General features: G+C 38.1%; 1 protein-coding gene across 2 annotated transcripts in view; it reads left to right on the top strand.

Moving 5' to 3' along the window:
- C22H8orf34 (chromosome 22 C8orf34 homolog) overlaps positions 1-20,569 on the top strand; it is a 168,107-nt gene that overhangs the window by 68,252 nt on the left and 79,286 nt on the right. For both annotated transcript variants that reach the window (XM_029533318.1, XM_029533319.1), the window contains exons 2-3: positions 6,154-6,301; positions 12,798-12,932. In XM_029533318.1, the coding sequence (XP_029389178.1) occupies positions 6,154-6,301; positions 12,798-12,932 (283 nt within the window). The remainder of the gene's footprint in view (positions 1-6,153; positions 6,302-12,797; positions 12,933-20,569) is intronic.

Below are 20,569 nucleotides of genomic sequence, written 5' to 3'. Positions count from 1 at the left end.
GCCATCAGGATCAGAGTTATTGATCTCCAATTATCCTGGAGATTTCAGGCTACAGCACACAAGAAGCCTCTGGCTATTGATTGTGTGCCTGGAACTGCTGCAATTCTCGGGGATCTTCTCATGAGGTCTATCCCAGGCTGCAGTGGAGTTTTCCAGAAGCTCTGGGAGGTTGTTACAAGTCTCTTGCTTGCCCTCATTTCTGCCCTCACTAGATGCTAAGGAACAGTTTCTTCTGCTTCTCTCTGCTTTCCAAGGCCTCTACAAATTCCTCATTAGGGAGCTCTAATCTAGATCAATGAAGGAATGAGTTCTGAGAAACAGTTCCCTCTCCAGCAGTCTTTACATAACTTAAGCACTTTATAAATTATCATCCTTCACATTCCCGCTATCTTTCGCATTAATATGATGGTGAATTGCATGTTAAAGCAATGAGGTACCTGATCCAAGCCTACACAGCTAGTAAGTAGAATCATTCATCAGAGTGGTTTCAAAGCCTGGGTGCTGAGTCATGACTGTGTTGTAGACCTCCTGTTGTATGCTGTTTGTATCGTTAAGAGTGATTATGAATTCGATTATGGGCAAGTTTGATAATATGTGTTCTAGATGTGAGTGCAAATAGGGTACCAAGTAAAGCAGTATTTGCACTTTATCAATCCCCTAGGTCCTTAGTCTAAAATACCTAGAAATATTTAATTTGTGAGCAGGATGATATCACTACTTTCATTTTGCCTTTTATTTGTAAACACACACACAACCAAAATCTCAGAGGGACTTTTATACCAGAATCTTTACATTAATGGCAATGGTGGTAGATCATTTCCTGAAGGTATTCAGCCCAATAGTTGAGAATAAATAATATTCTCAAATAATTGCCCCTGTGCTGAGTGAACCTTGTGGACTAAACACCAATCCATTCCCACTTTAAACTTGACTTTCTACCCGCACAACAATATTCTTATTGCCCAAATCCACCAGTCCCTTGGTTATATTTCTGCATATCTACAACCTCTTAGTTGAAAGGGACTGGCCATCTATTGCTAAGAGTTCCTTTGAAAATGACTTAAATGTTCCTGTATAGAAAAGGGATTTCTGCAAGTTCAAAGTCCTCAGGGTTATTTAAATACAAAATGTCTGATCACATATATTCAGAAGCCAGATAACACTTCTTGTGTTTGGAATCATCTGAAGATAGACTTTTGACCAAGCAACATATTATACCAAAAAATTAACTGTTTTAATTGTCTATGGTTGAATGTCTCTGTTCCTTTAATGGGTTAAAATTGTATCCCTGAAATTACTAGATTCATAAAACTTTTGAAATAGAGCTACTTAAGTACTCTTCTGTAGAGAATAAGGGAATGCTTCAGTATCTTTTCAAAGAACAAAAAATAGACATTCTCCTTCTGACTTGAAAGATAGAATTTTAGAAACAAAATTATATGCAGTCTCACAGGGTCACAACAGAAAGTTACCAAGGACCTGGGCCATTTGTCTGACCTAATTTTGCAGTGTCTTAGTGCCCAGGGTTTCTGTGCCAAGAAACCCTTGTTAGTCCTTTCATTCCCCTTTCTCCCATTATCTAGTGGTCTTTGTAATGAACAAGAGGTTCAAGCGAATACTGCACATCTTTTCCCTAAGGGCCAAATTTGAAACGTTGTGAGTTGTGTTAAATTTAATTGGGCACAGCTCTGTGTTATGAATGCCAATAGATGGATATCCCCTATTTAGTGATAGCAATAATTATGCCTTTTCAATGATTGTGTCTTAGTTTGGGTTTTATTGAAGTGAACAGACACCATGGCCAAGGCAGCTTTTATAAGGACAATATTTAATTAGGGCTGGCTTACTGGTTCAGAGGTTTAGCCCATTATTATCAAAGCAGGAACATGGTAATGTCCAGGAAAACATGATACAGAAGTAGCTTAGAGTATTACATCTTTATTTGAAGACTGCTAGAAAAAGACTGTCTCCCACATGGTTAGGAGGAGGGTCTCACTGCTCACCCCCACAAGTGATAGACTTCCTCTAACATGGCCACACCTACTTCAACAAAGGCATACTTCCCAGTAGTGCTACTCCCTGGACCAAGCATGTTCAAACCACCATATTCCACTCCCTGGACCCCATAGGCTTTTTCAAACACATGAGTCTATGGAGGTCATAACTAAATATAGCATAATGTAAAATATATTTATTCCAATTTCCAAAGTCCTCATAATCTATAGCATTCTCAATAATGTTAAAAGACCAAAGTTCAAACTCTCTTCTGAGATTCATCAAATCACCTGTAATCCCCAAAGCAAACCCAAAACCAGCTGGGCAAACTCCAAACCCTGTCTCCATGTCTCCAACTTCTTTCATCTTTGTTGATTGGATCAAATGTCTTTCTCTTAGGCCAGTTCCATTCCCTGTTGGCAGCTTCCCTTGGCAGGTATACCATGGCTCTGGCATTTCTAACATCTTAGGGCCTCCAAGACAACTTCAACTTCACAGCTTCTTGTTCCAGTGTCTGGGATCCACACATGATCTCCTGGGCTCTTCCAAAGGACTTGAGTGACTTCTCTAGCTCTGCCCTCAGCCTCAAGCACTCTAGGCTCTGGTTGACTCCACTCTACTACTGCCGCTGTTCTTGGTTATCACCCCATGGCATGGGCATCTCCAATACACAGGGGTCTTCTTTTGCAACTAGGCTTCACCAATAGCCTCTCATAGGTTCCTTTCATGGCAACGAACTTCAACTTCTTTGCATGATCCCTACAGTCCTGGGCCATCAACTACAACTGAAGTTGCACCTTCACAAATGGCCTTCCCTGGCTTCTCACAAGACCAAGCCTGGGCTACTCTCCATGACCACTTCATGCCTGCAAAACCAGGTATTACCTGGGTGATTCTTATATATTACCAAGTCTAGCTACAACACGAGGTACAACCTTGGCTATCTCTGGAACACAGGTTCTTTGTCATCTCAAAAAACACTTCTCAGAACGTTGTACCTCAGTGATGCTGGTCTCTTCTTAATCACAACTGATTTCTTAGCTTTTGCTAACCAGTATCAATTGTTCCAGTAGCCTCTTCTATTCTTGACTCTAAAGCCAGAGCCATATTTCTGAAGCTGCCAAGTTCTGCCCCTTGCTGTGGTTGGAACACCCTCCTCATCCCACCACACCCCCACATATTCTATTAGCTGCTTTCCTTTTTCTAGCTCACTCACTGGCTAAGTTTGGCTGTCTTGGAATTTGCTCCATAGATTGACTTTGAACTCAGCATCTGGATGTCTCTGTCTCTTGAGTTTGGGATTAAAGGCATTTACCACCATTCGTGTGTTTAAGCTTTTCTTCACCTAGAACTTGCTCTGTCTCAGGCTTGAATTCAGATATCTGCTTAGCTTTGTGTCCTGGAATGAAAGGTGTGCGCCACCATGCCTGGGCCTAAGCATTTCATAGCCACCTATTTCTCAAGATTTGGATCAAAAGCCTGTGTCTTTCAGCCTCAACATCTGGATCACAAGTGCGCCCTCCATTTCTGTATTGTAGTTCATTCCAGGTTAAAAGTCCAAAGTATTTGTTGTTCAACTGCAAAAATGAACAATAAGCTTACCTGGGTGGGATCTTGCCAGGAGATCACCACTCTCTTAATCTCTTTATCTCCTTNAACACAGGATTAATCTTCATTATACTTCCTGTGCCCCTTTATTATTTGAACCATACATTTTGTATTTTTTTTCTTTTAAAGCTTGCTATGCTTGATCAGAACATTCTTCATGAGAATAAAGTCTGTGTTGGGCTTTTTTGAGTATTTAATATAAATCTCTAGACCTTAGCCTCAGGTAGACTCTCAGACAAGGGAAAAAACCAGCAACATTTGTCACCAAAATACCACAAAAACTGTCTCTAGGCCACATACTGAAAATATTCTCCACTAAAACCTCTTGAACCAGGTCTGTACAGTTCAAGTCACCCTCAGGAAGAAAGTCTTCATATTTTTACTAGGATGGCCTATTGAGCCACCATGTAAAGCATTCCACTGCTTTCCAAATCCAAAGTCCCCAAATACACATTCTTCCAAACAAAAGCATAGTCAGGCCTATCATAGGCCAACCCCACTCCTGGTATGAACTTCTGTCTTAGGGTTTTACTATATGAACAGACACCATGACCATGACCAAGTAACTATTATAAGGTCAAAATGTAATTGGGGCTGGCCTACAGGTTCAGAGGTTCAGTTCATTATTATGAAGATGGGAACATGTACAGTGTCCAGGAAGGTATGGTATAGGAAGAGCTGAGAGTTCTACATCTTCATTTGAAGGCTGTTAGCAGAAGACTGGCACCAACATGGTTTGGAGGTGGGTCTCATTGCCCATTGCCACAGGAACACACCACCTAATAGTGCCACTCCTAATAGGGCCAAGCATATTCTAAGCACCACAGATGGTAATGTCCACTCCTTTTTCCAGTCTTTCAGCATATAAAAAGTATTTCCTTAAAAACTACTTTGTATCAGAGTACATTCATGAAGCAACCTGTACTGATCTTTGAATTTCCAGCATTTGCTTTCAGGTGCTCTGAATTATTCTAATTGTACCACTAACAGCAGCATGAGAACTTTTTACCTATTAAAATATGTATTTTCACTAGCCACCCCTTAGCCCATCCAAATTCCCCTAAAGATGGGATACAATTCTTTGCAAGTCTCTGTCTTCCAAAAGTGACTAAAATAAAAATCTTTTCCTTCATTTGAGCATGACTCTTGTTTGCCTTGAGTGTGGGGGTGGGGCTCTGACAGGAATCTCGATACAAAATAATATAGGCTTATAAAGATGATTTAGGGTAAGCCTTTCAGAATATATCACTGGAGTCAGACTGATGACAAACATGCTGAACACCTGAGAAAGAGCATTAACGTAGAAGACACAGGCCAGCATCAGCAGCAACAAAGACACAAGCCAGCATCATCAATAATAAACAGGAAACAAAGAAACAAACAAACAAAAAGCAAAAGCAAAAATGGAATGGTAATTTCTGGTACCCTTTGTTTCCTAAGTAATCCTAATATTTAACTTTTCTGACCTACTCAGCAGAACCATTGCCACTTACATAATAGAAGTTAAAATGACAATTGACAGATGACAACAATAAAACAGGCAAGATGAGATGTTAAGAGGGGCGACCAGCTCAAGAGCTGAATGAGGGGGCATGAAACAGCGTCCCCATCCTTGTGGTGAGGCAGTTGTTCATGTCTGAATATCATAACTGACTGCAACTGGAGATCGTCCTTTGTTTTCCCTGTCTGAATAAAAATAATATATAGACATTATCTCTGGGCAGATTTTGGCATAATTTAAGGTATCATTAGAGCAACTAAATAATAAAAAGTCTGTTTTGTGGGTAGAGACCTAGTCATTGGGTGAGCCCAGAGAGGAAAAGGGAGAGGGAGATAGATGAAGAGAGAGGGAGGGATGGAAGGAGGGAAAGAAAGAGGGAAAGGGAAAAAGGGAGATTTTTATAGAAATTAATTCTATACTTTTAATAGATTATGTGAAACTTATATGACATTGTGACTACTAAATTGTTTCTTTAATTCCAGCATATTCTTTGGGAATTTTGAGGGAAATTATATCTTAATATATTATAAAAGTTATATTGTTTCTTTAATCTAAAGCTTAGTTTCTAATGGGATTCCTTGAAAGAGTAATTGAGCCGGGCGTGGTGGCGCACGGCTTTAATCCCAGCACTCGGGAGGCAGAGGCAGGTGGATTTCTGAGTTCGAGGCCAGCCTGGTCTACAAAGTGAGTTCCAGGACAGCCAGGGCTATACAGAAAAACCCTGGCCCACCCCCCCCCCCCCCCAAAAAAAAAAAGAGTAATTGAAGACTTAGATTTTTAGATCATCGTTTAACAAAAAGAATTTAGATACCATTTCTAGTATGATTTTGGCTAGTTTTTACTGTGTTTTGCTTGTGGAACACAAATGGTTTGTTTATTTGTACTACTTTGTCCTCAGAGTGAAAAGTTTCTAACATACCTGATTAGAAGGATTCTGGAAGAGTTTTAATTAGTTGCACCGTGTGGACATTGTAGTACCAAACAATGATGAATGCTCAGGTATTGTTTCTTCTTATTAGATGTAAATGCCTGTCTTGTTCTGTCTTTAGGAATTAATGACCAAGTTAATCACTGAGACACCTGACCAGCCAATCCCATTTCTCATTGACCATCTTCAATCTAAACAAGGAAACCGAGGACAACTGCAAAGAACTTTGTCAGGGTCAGCAGCTCTCTGGGCAGAAAGTGAATCATCAGGTAATTGTGTGGAGGAAACCAAACCTTTGAATATATGTGCTAATTTGGGATACATCTAATATAGTGCTTCTCGACCTATGGGTTGTTAACTCTTAGGAGTTATTTAAGACTATTGGTAATCAAAGATATCTACACTATAATTCATAACAGTACTAAAAAGACAATTATGCAATAGCAACAAAAATAATTTCATGGATAGTGTTCACCACAACATGAGGAACTATGCTAAAGGGTCTTAGCATTAGGAATGTTGAGAACCAGTGATCTAATAAAAAATTTTCAAAAGTATTTTTATTTATAATATGATAAACCTAGAATTTCCCAATATTCTGTGATCATAGTTTCATGTTCAATTTTTATATAAAACAGTCTTGATTTGAATACATTAAAATGTACTGTGCATCTATGAATGAAAATCAGTGTTTCATTTAACAAAAATGACTCTGATTTGCAAAAAATTATTTCATTCTGTATATATTCAAACTAATCATTCCAAATTTTTGTTTCATTTTATAAACAACTTAGTTTTAAAACATACAGCTTATTTTTACAGAAAAGTAATGAGGCAATTTCTACAAAGTTACTCTTGTTTTACTCAAAACTATTCTGTATTTTTCAAAATCCTAACATTATCTATCCTGTGTAGTAAATTTAACTTTAGTATAGCAGAGCACTGGGTGACTCTGAACTTCGGGAGGTTGGGGGCATCCTTCCAAGTCTACATAGTCTGCTTCCCACATTAAATGAGGAAAACCACAAGGTAAATGTGACTTCAATCTTTCTTCACATTGTTCTTCAGCTTTGGGGTTTGCTATGAAATCCCAGTCTCTCCATGGTTTGGGCTGGTCTGTTTATTCCAACTTGATGCAACATAGAAGCATTTTAGAAGAGGGAATCACAGTTGAGAAAATACCCCTACAAAATTGGCTTGTGGTCAAGCCTGTGGCACATTATCTTGATTGATGATTGATGGGCAATTGTCCAGTTGACTGTGGGCAGTGGTACCCCAGAGTTAGTGGCTCTGAGTTTTATAAGAAAAAAGGCTGAGCAACATGAATAGCAAGCCAGTTTCATCATAGTTTGTTATAGTTCCTACTTCTGGATTCTTGTTCTCAACTCCTGCCCTCAGTAATTGAGTGCTTCTGGAAGATTAAGGTGAAATCCAATCTTCCCTTCCCAATATTTTGATGGTCATTCTATAATAGCATTGCAATAGAAACCCTAAATAAGAAATGGCTGTTGTCTTAGGTAGGGTTTTTATTGGTGTAAAGAGACACCATAACCAAGGCAACATTTATAAAGGATATTTAATTGAGGCTGGCTTAAAAGTTTTGAGATTTAGTCCATTATCATCATTGCAGGAAGCATGACATTGTCCAGGCAGGCATGGTACTGGAGGAGCTGAGAGTTTGTTATCTTGTTCCAAAGGCAAACAAGAGAAGACTGTCTTCTAGGAAGCTAGAAGGATGGTCTCAAACACTATGTCTACAGTGACACACTTTTTCCAACAAAGCCACATTTATTCCAAGAAGTCCATAATGCCTAATAGTGCCAAGACCTGGGCCAAGCATATTAAAACCACCACCCGTGGGTAATCAACTCCTTGCCTAATTCCCTTGGATTGGACTGACTAGTCTCTAAATGATTTCCTAGGATACTACCATATTGCCTTCTCTCACACTCAGTGGAATTTCAGGAAAAAAATTTTTTGTATTATCATACTAATAGTTTCTTGATAATATTATATTTATATTAAGGAGGGCAGAAAGTGAATATCCTCTGAAGAAGGTAGATATTGCTGGTGATGATGTCTACATAAAAGTTATTTCAGTAAACAAGAAACTACAACATGAGTTTTGCCATACAAAGCAGAGAACTCTTGTGTTGGCTTTTCCCCCTTTTGGCATCACTTAGTTGGGTTTATAAGTCAGAGGGTTTATTGCCAAATGCTTATGTTTCTAGATGTTAAAATGATACCCACCTTGTGACAAAAGATCAAATAGACATCTGTGAAGTTCTAAAAGCTAATAAGGATATATCTTATAAATAATTTTATTTATGGGAGCAGTAATATATTAAAATCTGAATTATTTACTAATGCACATTTTGCATTCAGTGTGCCAGAAGCCAATGTATAGCTTAGCCATCTTTATTCAGCTTGAAATCAAACTGTTGACTAGTTTACATCCTCATCTGGATACCAAGCTGAAGAAGAACATATTTCCAAGCACATTTGCCTTGTTGGCAAACAAATTCTTACAGGGTTTGCCTGAGGTCCTTATTTCCTTTCTGGCTTTTAGCCTGTGTTTTTTCTTAGCTGCTAGCTACAAGTAGAGTTCATTGCTACATGATTTTTACATTTTGGCAGCTTATTTTCTGTAAGTCAAGAAATCCACTCAAATGGGATTTCTACAATGAAATCATTACAATGCAATTGTGATAATATTATCTCAACAGCTTTGCTTATTATACTTGACAGATGAGAATAAATGGTCCTGTTTTCATTAAAGAAAGGGGAATAGTGTAAGTCTTGGTTAATCATTACTATGTTACTCTCCCAGATTTCTTAGAATTCACATTCCCATAAGTGTTTGTTGACTTTTCTTGGACAGGGTAGAAGAAGGGAGTAGATTATTATAGCTACTGGCTTAGTAACCTAAGTCATAATATGAAATATGAATGACAGTAATTATCTTCCAATACATTCATTTTTTTGACATAGTTTAGCACGCCAATCTCCATTCTTTCATTACTGTGGATTGTATGTTCCTTTGATACTGGATGAGTCCCATTTTTGAGCCTGCTACCTTGACCTAGACCAGAGAGTCAGAATTACATTCAAATGTCTGTTAGTGTTGCTTATAAAGATGCTCTATAAAATTCAAATTCACCAGTAAGAATTATTCTGTGTGCTTTAAATTTGGCTGTTTATCAAGAGGTAAGCTTTCTTGTTGTAGAAAAGAGTTGGAAATTAGAAGAAATAAGTGACCCATAGAATTTATACAACTCTATGGATAAATTGAGTTGAAGACATGGATCAGTCAAAATTAGATTAGTCAAAATTAAAATTTGCAGAAACCACTAGAGAGGTGTTTTCCAGCAGAGCCCAAAATTAGAATGATTTACTGAGACAAGTGGATGTGTTACTAGGACCAGGGTAGAAGGTGGGACACAAATTCTGTAGAAGAGTTGGGAATGTTGATGAACAAAAAGTAGACATAACTAAGCGTAAATCCTGGCATAAATTATAGCAACTGTGTGTGGAAACAGACTTCTCCATAGAACCCCAGTCGAATATTTAAAAACCTATGTATGAGAGATTGATGTGGATAAAAACAAGAGAAACAGGATTCTAGCTGTGCTGAAAGGTAGTGTGTAACCTTAATTTTTTTCTGTTGCATGTAACTTTCTTTACCCAGCCTCGTGTTCCCGGGGAGTCACACTCTTTCACCTGCCCAGGAATTATCTCAGATCCTCAGATTGAAGAAACACACACACACACACACACACACACACACACACACACACACACCAGTTAAAATTCCTCGGCTAGCAATGACTGGACATAGCTATTTCTTCTCCTGCTACTTCTTTGGCCACTTCCTGGATTCTTACATCCAAAGATGTCTCCCTCCAAGGATGGTGATAAAACTTTTTCCTGAGTCTCTCTCCTACCTGAGGGAACCTACAGGTCCTGCCTTTTCCACCTAGCCATTTGGATCAAGAACCAATTGGGGATCAGGACCTTCAGCATCATTACTCGTAGATTACCAATTAAATCAAAATATCTGAACCTTACCCTTACATTTTTCAAAGCCTACTTTTAATGAGGATTCTTAAATGTTTTAACCTCCCTTCTAGCCCACCACCCATCAGAGGTTGTGGAAAAGAAAGGATACAGGGGAAGTGCACATGTGTAGAAATGGTTCTTTGGAGTAGATCCCATCTGAATTGTCAGGAAAACAGTTCAATAGGTATGCCAGCACTGACATTTGATCCAGTTGCAAATACTTCATGGATATACCAGTAACTCAGTTCACTCACGAGGGATTCAGTGAAGCAGGGATGCCCTGAGATCTTTGTGGTGCCTCTTTCCACAAAGACTTGAGACCAAGAAGCCATGCATATCTTCCTCTATAAGCAAGCCAAACCTCACAAAGCCACTGTCCACCACTGTCCATTGAGTTCTATTTTTACTCCCTCCAAATACCATGGGTCTTCCATGGGTCTTGCTACAGCATGTGAGTCTGACTTAGCAAAACTCCATGTGAGCCTTTATCAATTGACATCACTCTGCCAATAACCCTGAGTCTGTGGAAACAGCAAGAGGCATGCCACCAGAATGTTTTTGGTGTGTTTCTGTCTAAAGAGTCTCAACAAACAGAGCTGAGCTAAAGTTATGCAAAGTAATGGTGGACTAGCCATGGATGTGTCATACATGTGTCATACATGTGTGTCACTAGCAAAGAACCCTTAATCACATGCTCTTTCACATGCTTGCTTTAGCAGAGCATCCTTTCACCTGTGTCTGCTTCAGAGAAACATTCCTTCACATGTTTGTCCTAGCAAAACTCCATCCAACACAACTGTCTTTCCAAAGAATCCTTGAGTTTCGTCTTTATCAGTGTTAATGGATGTCAAGAAGAGTGGTGAATAAGAATAAGAAGGATAAGTGTGGTGTGTGAAATATTAGGGAAATGAAGCTCCTCAGAATTAAATCAGGAAAGTCTTAAGTCTATGGTTTGTGTAAGTTTAAAGAAGTCGTGGGTGTTTCACCCATGTTGTCAGAAGGACAAGAGAAATTGTAGCAAGGTCTAGAGTACTGCTGTGGGCAATGATGGGGAGTGGTGAAGAGTGTGATGACTTCCCTTTACTTGTGGAGGCCTCCCATTGCAGAAGCATCTGGAATGTAGGACGTCTCCTGCCTTGATAGTGTGTGTATGTTGTGATGGGAGTGAAACATCTATTTCAGGGAGCTGCAAAAAAGCTCATGAAAAAATGAGGTACATGTTAAGATATGGAGATTTAAAAATCTCGGAATACTTATGTGGAACTAAGGGCCAGAGAAGAAGGAGAAATGTTTCAGAAGGAAGACATGGAAGGAGGAAGAAAATAATGAGTTCTTGGATGTTAACAGAGTCAAAGAATGATTATTTGGATGGTGGTTAATGATTTCTTTTTAAGCTATTGCCACAATTTGAGTTATTTTGGTGCATTTTCTAATCTATTATACTCAATAGCTTAAGGATAGAGAAGAAATATTTTTCCTAAATTTCTAAATTGTCCTATTGCATTTAAACACATCTAGCAAGTCAGAGTGTAGTATGTCCTCACATGTTCAACATTTTGTGGTGTGGAAGAGAAACCTTTCTATTTGTTTCATATTTTCAACAAAAAGCAATTACCTGTGTGGAATACTTCCATGTGCATGCACACATGAGCGCACATCACACTGATACCCACCTACACTCTCACAAACACACACACACACACACACACACAATTTTGATATTCCAAACTGTAGCTGAGATATTTTCTACAGTTCTTCAGGAAAATAATTTTGTAGAACTTGAGTTTCCCTGAATGTGCATCATCAACCCCCTTCATTCAACATTGCCTGTCTCATTTTGTGGACTCTGCTCTGGAGCTCTCTCTGTCCCTGATTCAATTTCTAACACTATCAGAATTCCTTTTCCAGCGTTGAATACAAATTTAATGTGATATTCCACTTTAGTTTTCTGTCAGTAGTTTCTTTTTTCTTAAAAAAAAAAAAAAAAAGCACTAACACTCCCTTTAAAACGCTGTGTGCAATTATATTTTAACCCAGCTTTCTGAGAACCTCTTCTTTGATTTTGTTTTTTTTTTCATAGATTATTTTACTTATATTGGGAAATCAAAAACGGAAGATCCTGACATTTAATAGTTATAAGACTATCATTTACCTTTGTGTCTTAAATCTTTTATTTTTCATTTAATATGTATCATCAATTCTTTCTAGAATGATAGTTTTCTATTGATCCAAACTTAAATGTGGAGTGTTGTATCTGGTTCCAAGTATGTCAGTAGTGTCGCAGAGTTTCTCTAGCTGTTTCATCATAAAACTTGAAACTCTGGATTCTATCTATCTATCTATCTATCTATCTATCTATCTATCTATCTATCTATCTATCTATCTACATATGTGTAATGTGCCAGAGATACATGACAAATTATGACTGATACTAAAATTGCTAATATCAGTGAAATCTTGTTAGTGTCTGCTATGCTGATGAATGAATGTGTTTCTCTCACTTTATTCAAGCAAATAGGTAAAAACGATATCCTAAGTTATTTCACAACTATGATTTATGGACAAAAATATGAAATAAAGAACAAAGTCCAATGTTTTACGAAGCACAGCTTCTCTCGGTAACCATTAAAAAAGTAAGATGCTCTATTTCATAACCAGAATTTTTCATCCTTATTATTATGATTTGTTTATATTTTGTTTTAACAGAACTCAAAGGAACAACAAGAAGGGATTTTAGAAGCTATGATAAACCTTGGCAGATGAATGCAAAGAAGCCTAAAAAGTCAAAAAGTGATCTGGCTGTATCTAATATTTCTCCTCCATCACCAGACTCTAAATCATGTAAGTTTATTACTTAAATGTTATTAAATTCGCAAGTCTTTGTAGTCTTGAAAGTCAAGAAAACTTAACAACTGAATTAAAGCATTATACTTGTTTTTAGTTATTTGTTAATCCCAATGAATCCACTTTCAGACCAGAATTTTCATTGAATTTCATGCACACAATGCTCTGTTCTCATTTATACCTTCTCAAGTGTGTAGCTGCTTGAGATCTTTTCTGATAGTCTGTCATTTGAAGAATGTGAGCTACATGAAAAATGTCTCTTACCTCTTGTGGCCTCTTGCAGACCTCTCCCTACTCTCCGTCATTTCATCTAATGTCCCTCCCTTTGATTCCTGAGAGTCTCTCACCTCCCAGGTCTCTGGTGCATTCTGGAGGGTCCCCACCACCTCCTATTTCTTGAGGCTGCCTGTATCCATTCTTTCTGCAGGCTCTCAGGGCTTCAGTCCTCTTTCCTTATCCAATACCAGATCAGGTTTCCCCTCTCTTTTCTTCCCCCCAGTCCTCCCATCCCCTTTCCCTCCCAGGTCTCTTCCCATCTCCACACTTGTGATTGCTCTCTTCTAGCTCCCCTCTGCCCTCCCCTTCTCTTCTGAGTGGGTAGAAGCCCTCCTGAGTATCTCGAGACCCTTGCACTTTAAGCCTCTAAGAGGCTGGGCACTTTCTTTCCCACTGAAGCCAGGCGAGGCAGCCCAGCTAGTAGAACATATCCCATATACAGGCAACAGGCTTTGGGATAGACCCCATTCCAGTTGTTCAGGACTCACATGAAAGCCAAGTTAGTTGACTGTGTTGGTTTTCCTGTGGAGTCGCCTTTGGGTCCCACAATCCTCCTTCCTATTCTTCTGTAATAGTCCCCAAGCTCCATCCACTATTTGGCTGTGGGTATCTTTATCTGTTTGAGTCAGCTGCAGGGTGGAGACTCTCAAGGGATATTTTCCTGTCTACAAGAATAACAGAGTATCATTAATAGTGTTTGGGATTAGTGCTTGTCCATGGGCTGGGTCTCAAATTGGACTGTTAACTGGTTGGCTGTTCCTTCAGTCTCTGTTCCACCCCCTGTGCTGCATTACTTGTAGATAGGATAAATTTTGGGTTGACAGTTTTATGAGTGGGTTGGTATCTCTATCCCTCCACTGGAATTCATGTCTGTACAGGAAGTAGCCTCTTTAGGTTCCATATCCCTATTATAGTGAGTCACAGATAAGGCCACCCCCATCAATTCCTGGGCACCTCCCTTGTCCCATTTCTCTATCTCATCCTGGAAGTGCCCTCACTTCCTCATCCTGCCCCCATCAGTTGCAGATTTCCATTCATTTTCATGGCCTTGTAGCCATTTCTCCTGTTCTTCCCACACCTGATCTTGAATCCCCACTCCCCTCCCCATTCCCTTCCTTCCCAGTTCCCTCCCTCTATCTGCCTCTTTATCTGCTGTCTGTTGTCTCAAGCTAAGTCAATAAACTTAGAGAATCCCTTTTCTCTGAAGGGATATGCCAGACACCACACACATGGAGGCTCTGTGCTCTAAACATGATACCGCCAAGGCATAGCATAGCTGCTAGTGTGACAAATTCCTCATTAGGTTATTTTCTGTCTTGTTTATTCATTTACAGTGTCTAGTTACAGCAAAATGTTAGCAAGAGGCTTTTAATGATGATGAAATAACAAGCCAACATCCTTGAAATATGTGTGTAACAATAAAAAACAGTGAAATTAAGTCATTCATGAATAGATAATTGCCAAAATGTCTACATTTTTGAAGCAGTTGTTAAAGATAGATATTTTGATCTCTGAAGCACCATTAACAACAGCACAGCTTGCTTTTCTTGCCTCTTGCCCTCTTGCTCCTCCTCTCTCCCCATTCCCCCCCCCCCTGCTCTTTCTGCATGGTCATGGCCAGTCTCTACTTCTCTGCTCTCTCCTTCTCTCTGCCTTTCTTTGCCTCTACTACCCTCTTAACTCCCCTCCCCATGCCCTGAATAAACTCTATTCTATACTATAAAAAAAGCACAGAATAGACAAATAAAAGGTTAGTAAGTTTATCAAAGTGAGAAATAAAATTATTTATTTTCCCCAAACTAATGCAGAAAGTGATAGTTATAATGAATAAAAGTACAGAGTAAGTGGCTAGTGAGGTAAGTACGTAAGTGGGTAAGCATACTTACCACAAGAGCCTGATAGCCTGAGTTTAAACTCTAGAAGCTACACATTATACATTGAGAACCAGTTCCTGCTAGATATTCTCTATTCCTCATGTGAGTGCCATGGCATGAATGCACACCCTTATACAATAAATAAATGAATATAAAAATTGAATAGATTTTAAAAGAGAAAAACAGAACATGAAGATAGGGGCTCATGTCCAAATATCAATAATCACACTAAATAAGGGGTCTAAGCCTCCCAGTTAAAAAGTAAACACTGCTAGGCATGGTGGTGCATGCCTTTAATCCCAGCACTCAGGAGGCAGAGGCAGGCGGATTTCTGAGTTCGAGGCCATCCTGGTCTACAAAGTGATTTCCAGGACAGCCAGAGCTACACAGAGAAACCCTGTCTCAAAAAAAAAAAAAAAAAAAAAAAGTAAATAGTACTCCATTTTTTGTCTTTGCATTTCCTTTAGATAGGAACAATTCTGGGTCAAAATTTTTGAGATGGGTCATTAGCCCCATTCCTCAACTGAGGGTCATGTCTATCTACTGGTCTACTGGAAGTTGTCTCTTCAGGTTCCATCTCCCCACTGTTGGTCATTTTGGCTAGTGTCATCCCTATTGGGTCCTGGGAGCCTCTCACACCTCTGGTGTCTGGGACTTCCCAATGGTTCTTCCATCTCCTCTGTCCCAACTTGGGATTCATCTCAGGTTCAGACTCTAAACCCTCACATTATTGCTGCTGCCAAGATGTGCTTGCAGGCAGGAGCCTGATATGGCTGTCCTCTGAGAGGTTCTGCCAGTGCCTGACTAAGAGAGATACAGATACTATAGCCAACCATTGGATTGAGCTCAGGAACCCCTATGGAAGAGTTAGAGAGAGGACTAAAGGAGTTGAAGGGGATTTCAATTCCATATGAAGAACAACAGTATCAATTAACTGGACCCCTCAGAGCTCCCAGGTACTAAGCTACTAACCAGAGAGCATCCATAGGTTGGTCAGGGACTCCCACAACATATGTAGCAGAGGACTGACTTGTCTGGTCTTATTGGGAGAGGATGTACTTGGTCCTGTGGAGGCATGATGTCCCAGAGAAGGTAGATGTTAGAGGGGTGAGATGGGAGTGGGTGAGTAGAGGAGCACTGACTTAGAGGCAAAGGTGATGGGGCATAGGGTAGGAGCTTGTGGAGGGGTGATGGGAAGGGAAATATAAATTTTTAAAAAAGCAAATACCATCGGGCTAGATAAAAAGAGCATAGATTAAAAGCAAACAAACCAAAAGAAACAGGTAAAGTTTTAAATACAAAGTATAAAGGAGCCTCCATGGCTGAAGTAATATCAGAGAAAATAAATTTAAGATGAAGACAAGTACCAAAAATAAGAAATTATCTCATAATAGTATTGCTAAAAATGTTATTGAACCAGGACAACATAATTCACTGGTATGAATATAACTCATTGTTAGTGTTCTTGTCTGGCATGCACAGAAGACCCTGGCTTGAATCTCCAGTTCCAAAGAGATGGAGGGAGGGAGGAGAGAAGCAGGGAAGGAGACAGACAGGGGAGGGGGAAAATTTACAATATAAATATAGAAAGCACTACACATAATCAGGATCAAAGTTCTCAAGAATATGATGGGAAATTTACAGAGCTACAGATAGGCTGAGTACCTAGAACAGGAACATAAGTAAGATACAGGAAATTTCAGCAACACAACCAACTACTTTGAGTTAATTGACACAGAATTTTATGCCAAATAAAGTTAGAATATATAATTTTTCATTCCATAAAATATGTTCAGAAAGATAAACAATGTGTCATGCTGTACTAAATTTTAAAATTCAAATTGCACTTATGTAAAAAAAAATTAATGAGTTAGGAACAGAAACTACAAAGAAATTAGACAACATTTTGATCTATAAATACATAAAACTAAGTAGAAGTACTTAGGAAGACATTTCTAGCTCTTTTATAAACATTTTAATAAAAGTAACACAAAATTGTTGATATCAGAATTCATATTTAAAAAGCAAATTATGATTAAAAACAAAATGTGTTGAAGGAAAATTATTAAAAGAAATTGAATTGAAAAGAAAAAATACATCTAGCAGTTGGTTGTTTGAAAATATAGATCTAGGCTGGGCAGAAAATATAGATCTAGGTGGCACATGCCTTTAATCACAGCACTTGGGAGGCAGAGGCAGGCAGATTTCTGAGTTCGAGGTCAGCCTGGTCTACAAAGTGAGTTCCAGGACAGCCAGGGCTATACAGAGAAACCCTGTCTCAAAAAACAAAAATAAACAAACAAACAAAAAAGAAGAAAGAAAAAATATATAGATCTAGAAGGATGTATAAAATATAAACCACAACTATTGAAAGATTAAGCACTTTGGTCACATATGGTAAAAATATTAAAAGGCTATTTAGAAAATAATTTGTGTAACCTATGTCAATAGAAATGACAATAGAAATAAAAGATAGAAATTCCTAGAAAGGCATCCTCTAAAATTGATTGAAATAAAATAGAAATGTTTAAATTTATTCTATCAATGAAGAAAATTAAATTCATCTAACAATTTACCACATAAATAACTAAAGCCAAAATGTCCTCACTGAGAACAAAACATTTGGGGGGAAAAGAAATTGTGCCACAGGAATTTGTTATGGAAAATAGAGAAACATAATGGTTCATATTTCAACTCATTTTAGGAAAGCATCTTGACATTATTCCTAAAACAGTGTTACGATGAGTGTATTAGTTCCTTGTCCTGTGGCAATACTAGATACCTGTTAAAATCAACTTAAAGCAGAAAGTTTTGATTTTGGCTCACAGTTTATCATGGAAGGGGAATAATGGCAGAAGGACATGAGGTGGCAGATGGTCATAAGGCATCCAGATAAGGATGCAGGGAAGTATAGATGCTTGTACTCCGTTAATGTTCTCTTCTTTTGAAGTCAAGAACTCCAGCCTAAAAGATGTAATTCTCACATCTATTGGGGGTGTTCTTACATTAATGAACCTAATCTAAATACCCTACAGACATCCCCACCATTTCAGATAGGAAACAGAGACAACGGAGTACTGAAAGGGACAGAGCAAGATGCCACCTCCAAGTCTTATCTCAGTGATTCTGTTCTTTGTGACAAGTCCAACCTCATCTTTTTACTTCCCAACAATGCTGCCATGATTTTATCCCTTTAAGTAATTAAACTATTCAAGCTCTATAAATGCAATCTATCACTTCCTCTCCCTACACACACAAACACACCAGGGCATGTTTTATATTCTTCTAGGTGTTTATTAATTACAAATTGACAAAATTAAGTATTACAAGCACAAAGACTCTTATCAAATGTTCCAACAAATGAGTAATAAGTTGGTTATTTGTTTCATCCAAGAAAAGCAAGGTTTATGTAATATGTCAAAATTTAATTTGTGTCATTCACTTTAACCTAAAAATGAGCAGATTAAGAAAAACTACATAATCTTTTTCAATGGAGGAAACATTTGACAAAATATAACTGTTATGATCAAAATTCCTATTAAAATAATAATAAAGAAACATGGTCTTGGTCTAAGAAAGGGAAAACTGAAAATCTCACCTCCAATGTCATATTGTTCATCAAAATAGTGAATGTCTTTCCTTTGTAACTGAGTACAAGCATTTGAAATTTCTGTTCAATAAATGCTTATAGCATTCATTATAGAGGAATTCTCAGCCAATGAAATCAGGCAAAAAAAATACTACAGAGCATGTAAAACATATTCATTCATATATATCACCATTGTAAAGTTGAATAATATGTGTAAATTTATAAAAATATACTGTGTTGCTGGAAATTTTAAAAAAGACCGGCCAGTTCCTGCACTACTCCGAGCTACTCTGCCTCGGCGATGGTCTCACTGCCTCTATCTCTAAGCTAGCCCCCACAGAGACTGATTATGGTCTTCCCAACTCTGGTTCCCTTGTCTCAATGCCACCAGTACCTTCTCAGCCATAACTCCCCTGTGGTAGGTGGTCCCATATTCCAGTATCTCAATAAAACAAAACTCTAGAAGAATATGATTAGTCAGATTTACATATCAATAAATTCTCAATACACAAGATGCCCACACAATAAATTCAGGGCCAACTGATAATGGTACAAGCTGCCCACCTAGATTAGACAAGTTGCCCCAATTATTCTATCCTTATTCTATAACATATTCTATAATATTCTATGACAATATATCTACCTGTGGCTATGTAAAGCCAAGCAGAATCTGAATCGTCTTAATTGTCCTCCATCTTGCTTTCTTCTCTTCTTCTGTGTCGCTCCCTGTAATTGCAACTCTTAGCTCCACCTCCTGTTTCCCTGTCCAATCACAGGCCTCCTGCAGCACTAATATTTAAATTAATTGTGCAGGGAAAATCCAGCCACAATACTGAGAATAGTTTGACAAAATTAGTGTAGCTACTAGGTGAAAAGTAAATCTACAAACAGCCATTGTATTTATGTAACGATGTAGATTAGATAATGTCTTAAAATAACATTTCCAATAGAATCAAAGAACATTATGAGCACATTGTTTATTCAGGAAATTATGAGACATCTCTGAGATGAAAAAGGTAAATCAATTGGATAAATATGGCCTGTCCATGTTGTATATTGTTAAAATGTCAACATGCTAATTTGTGTTAGTCTTTAAACATAGTTTCTATCCAAATCTCCAATAAGCATTACTCTAGAAATTGAAATAATTATTTTGAACTATTGTGAGCCTCAAGACAATTTGATATTGGTAAAAGGAACTGACAAATAAGTTAATAGAACACAATAAAGAGTGCCAGAATAGACTTCGTCAAAGTTAAGGAATAAAAAAGGAAATGCTTTTTCAACATCACATCTCACTGAGGAAACCAAAAGGTGAACCTTCCCTGAATCATACCCAAAGAAAAGAAAAGCATTTTCAGAGATTCAGGTTTTGTGGCTATGACATACCAAAACATTCTGACTTTTACTTGCATGTGATGATTTAATGAAAATATAATCAATTCAATGGCATGTAGGACCATTACAGTAGATACATACATGTGTATGTGTATGTATACATATGTACATACATGTAGACACACACCTATAAATATGTGTGTATATATGCATATGTATGTGCATGTATGTGTGTACATATATACATATATGCATATATATACATATATAATGTGTACACACATATGTGTGTATATAAATGTATATCTGTATGTAGACATATATGTGTACATATATGCATATATACATATACACATATATGCACACTGGCTCACATCTCCAGTTGAAGTGTTTTCACCACTCCCAACGTTAATACTATATGGGTACATTAAGTTGTTACTCCACATTCCTGGCTTCCACTAGTATGTGCTTACCTTCTTCCTCTCTCTGTTAATTTACCTGTTGGAATATGTACTGGCTAGTTTTGTGTCACCTTGACACAGCTGGAGTTATCACAG

This window comes from Mus pahari, chromosome 22 (genome assembly GCF_900095145.1).
Source record: "Mus pahari chromosome 22, PAHARI_EIJ_v1.1, whole genome shotgun sequence".
NCBI classification, from domain to species: Eukaryota; Metazoa; Chordata; class Mammalia; order Rodentia; family Muridae; genus Mus; species Mus pahari.
Note: the sequence above shows the minus strand (reverse complement) of the source record. Positions and strands in the feature narration are given on the sequence as shown.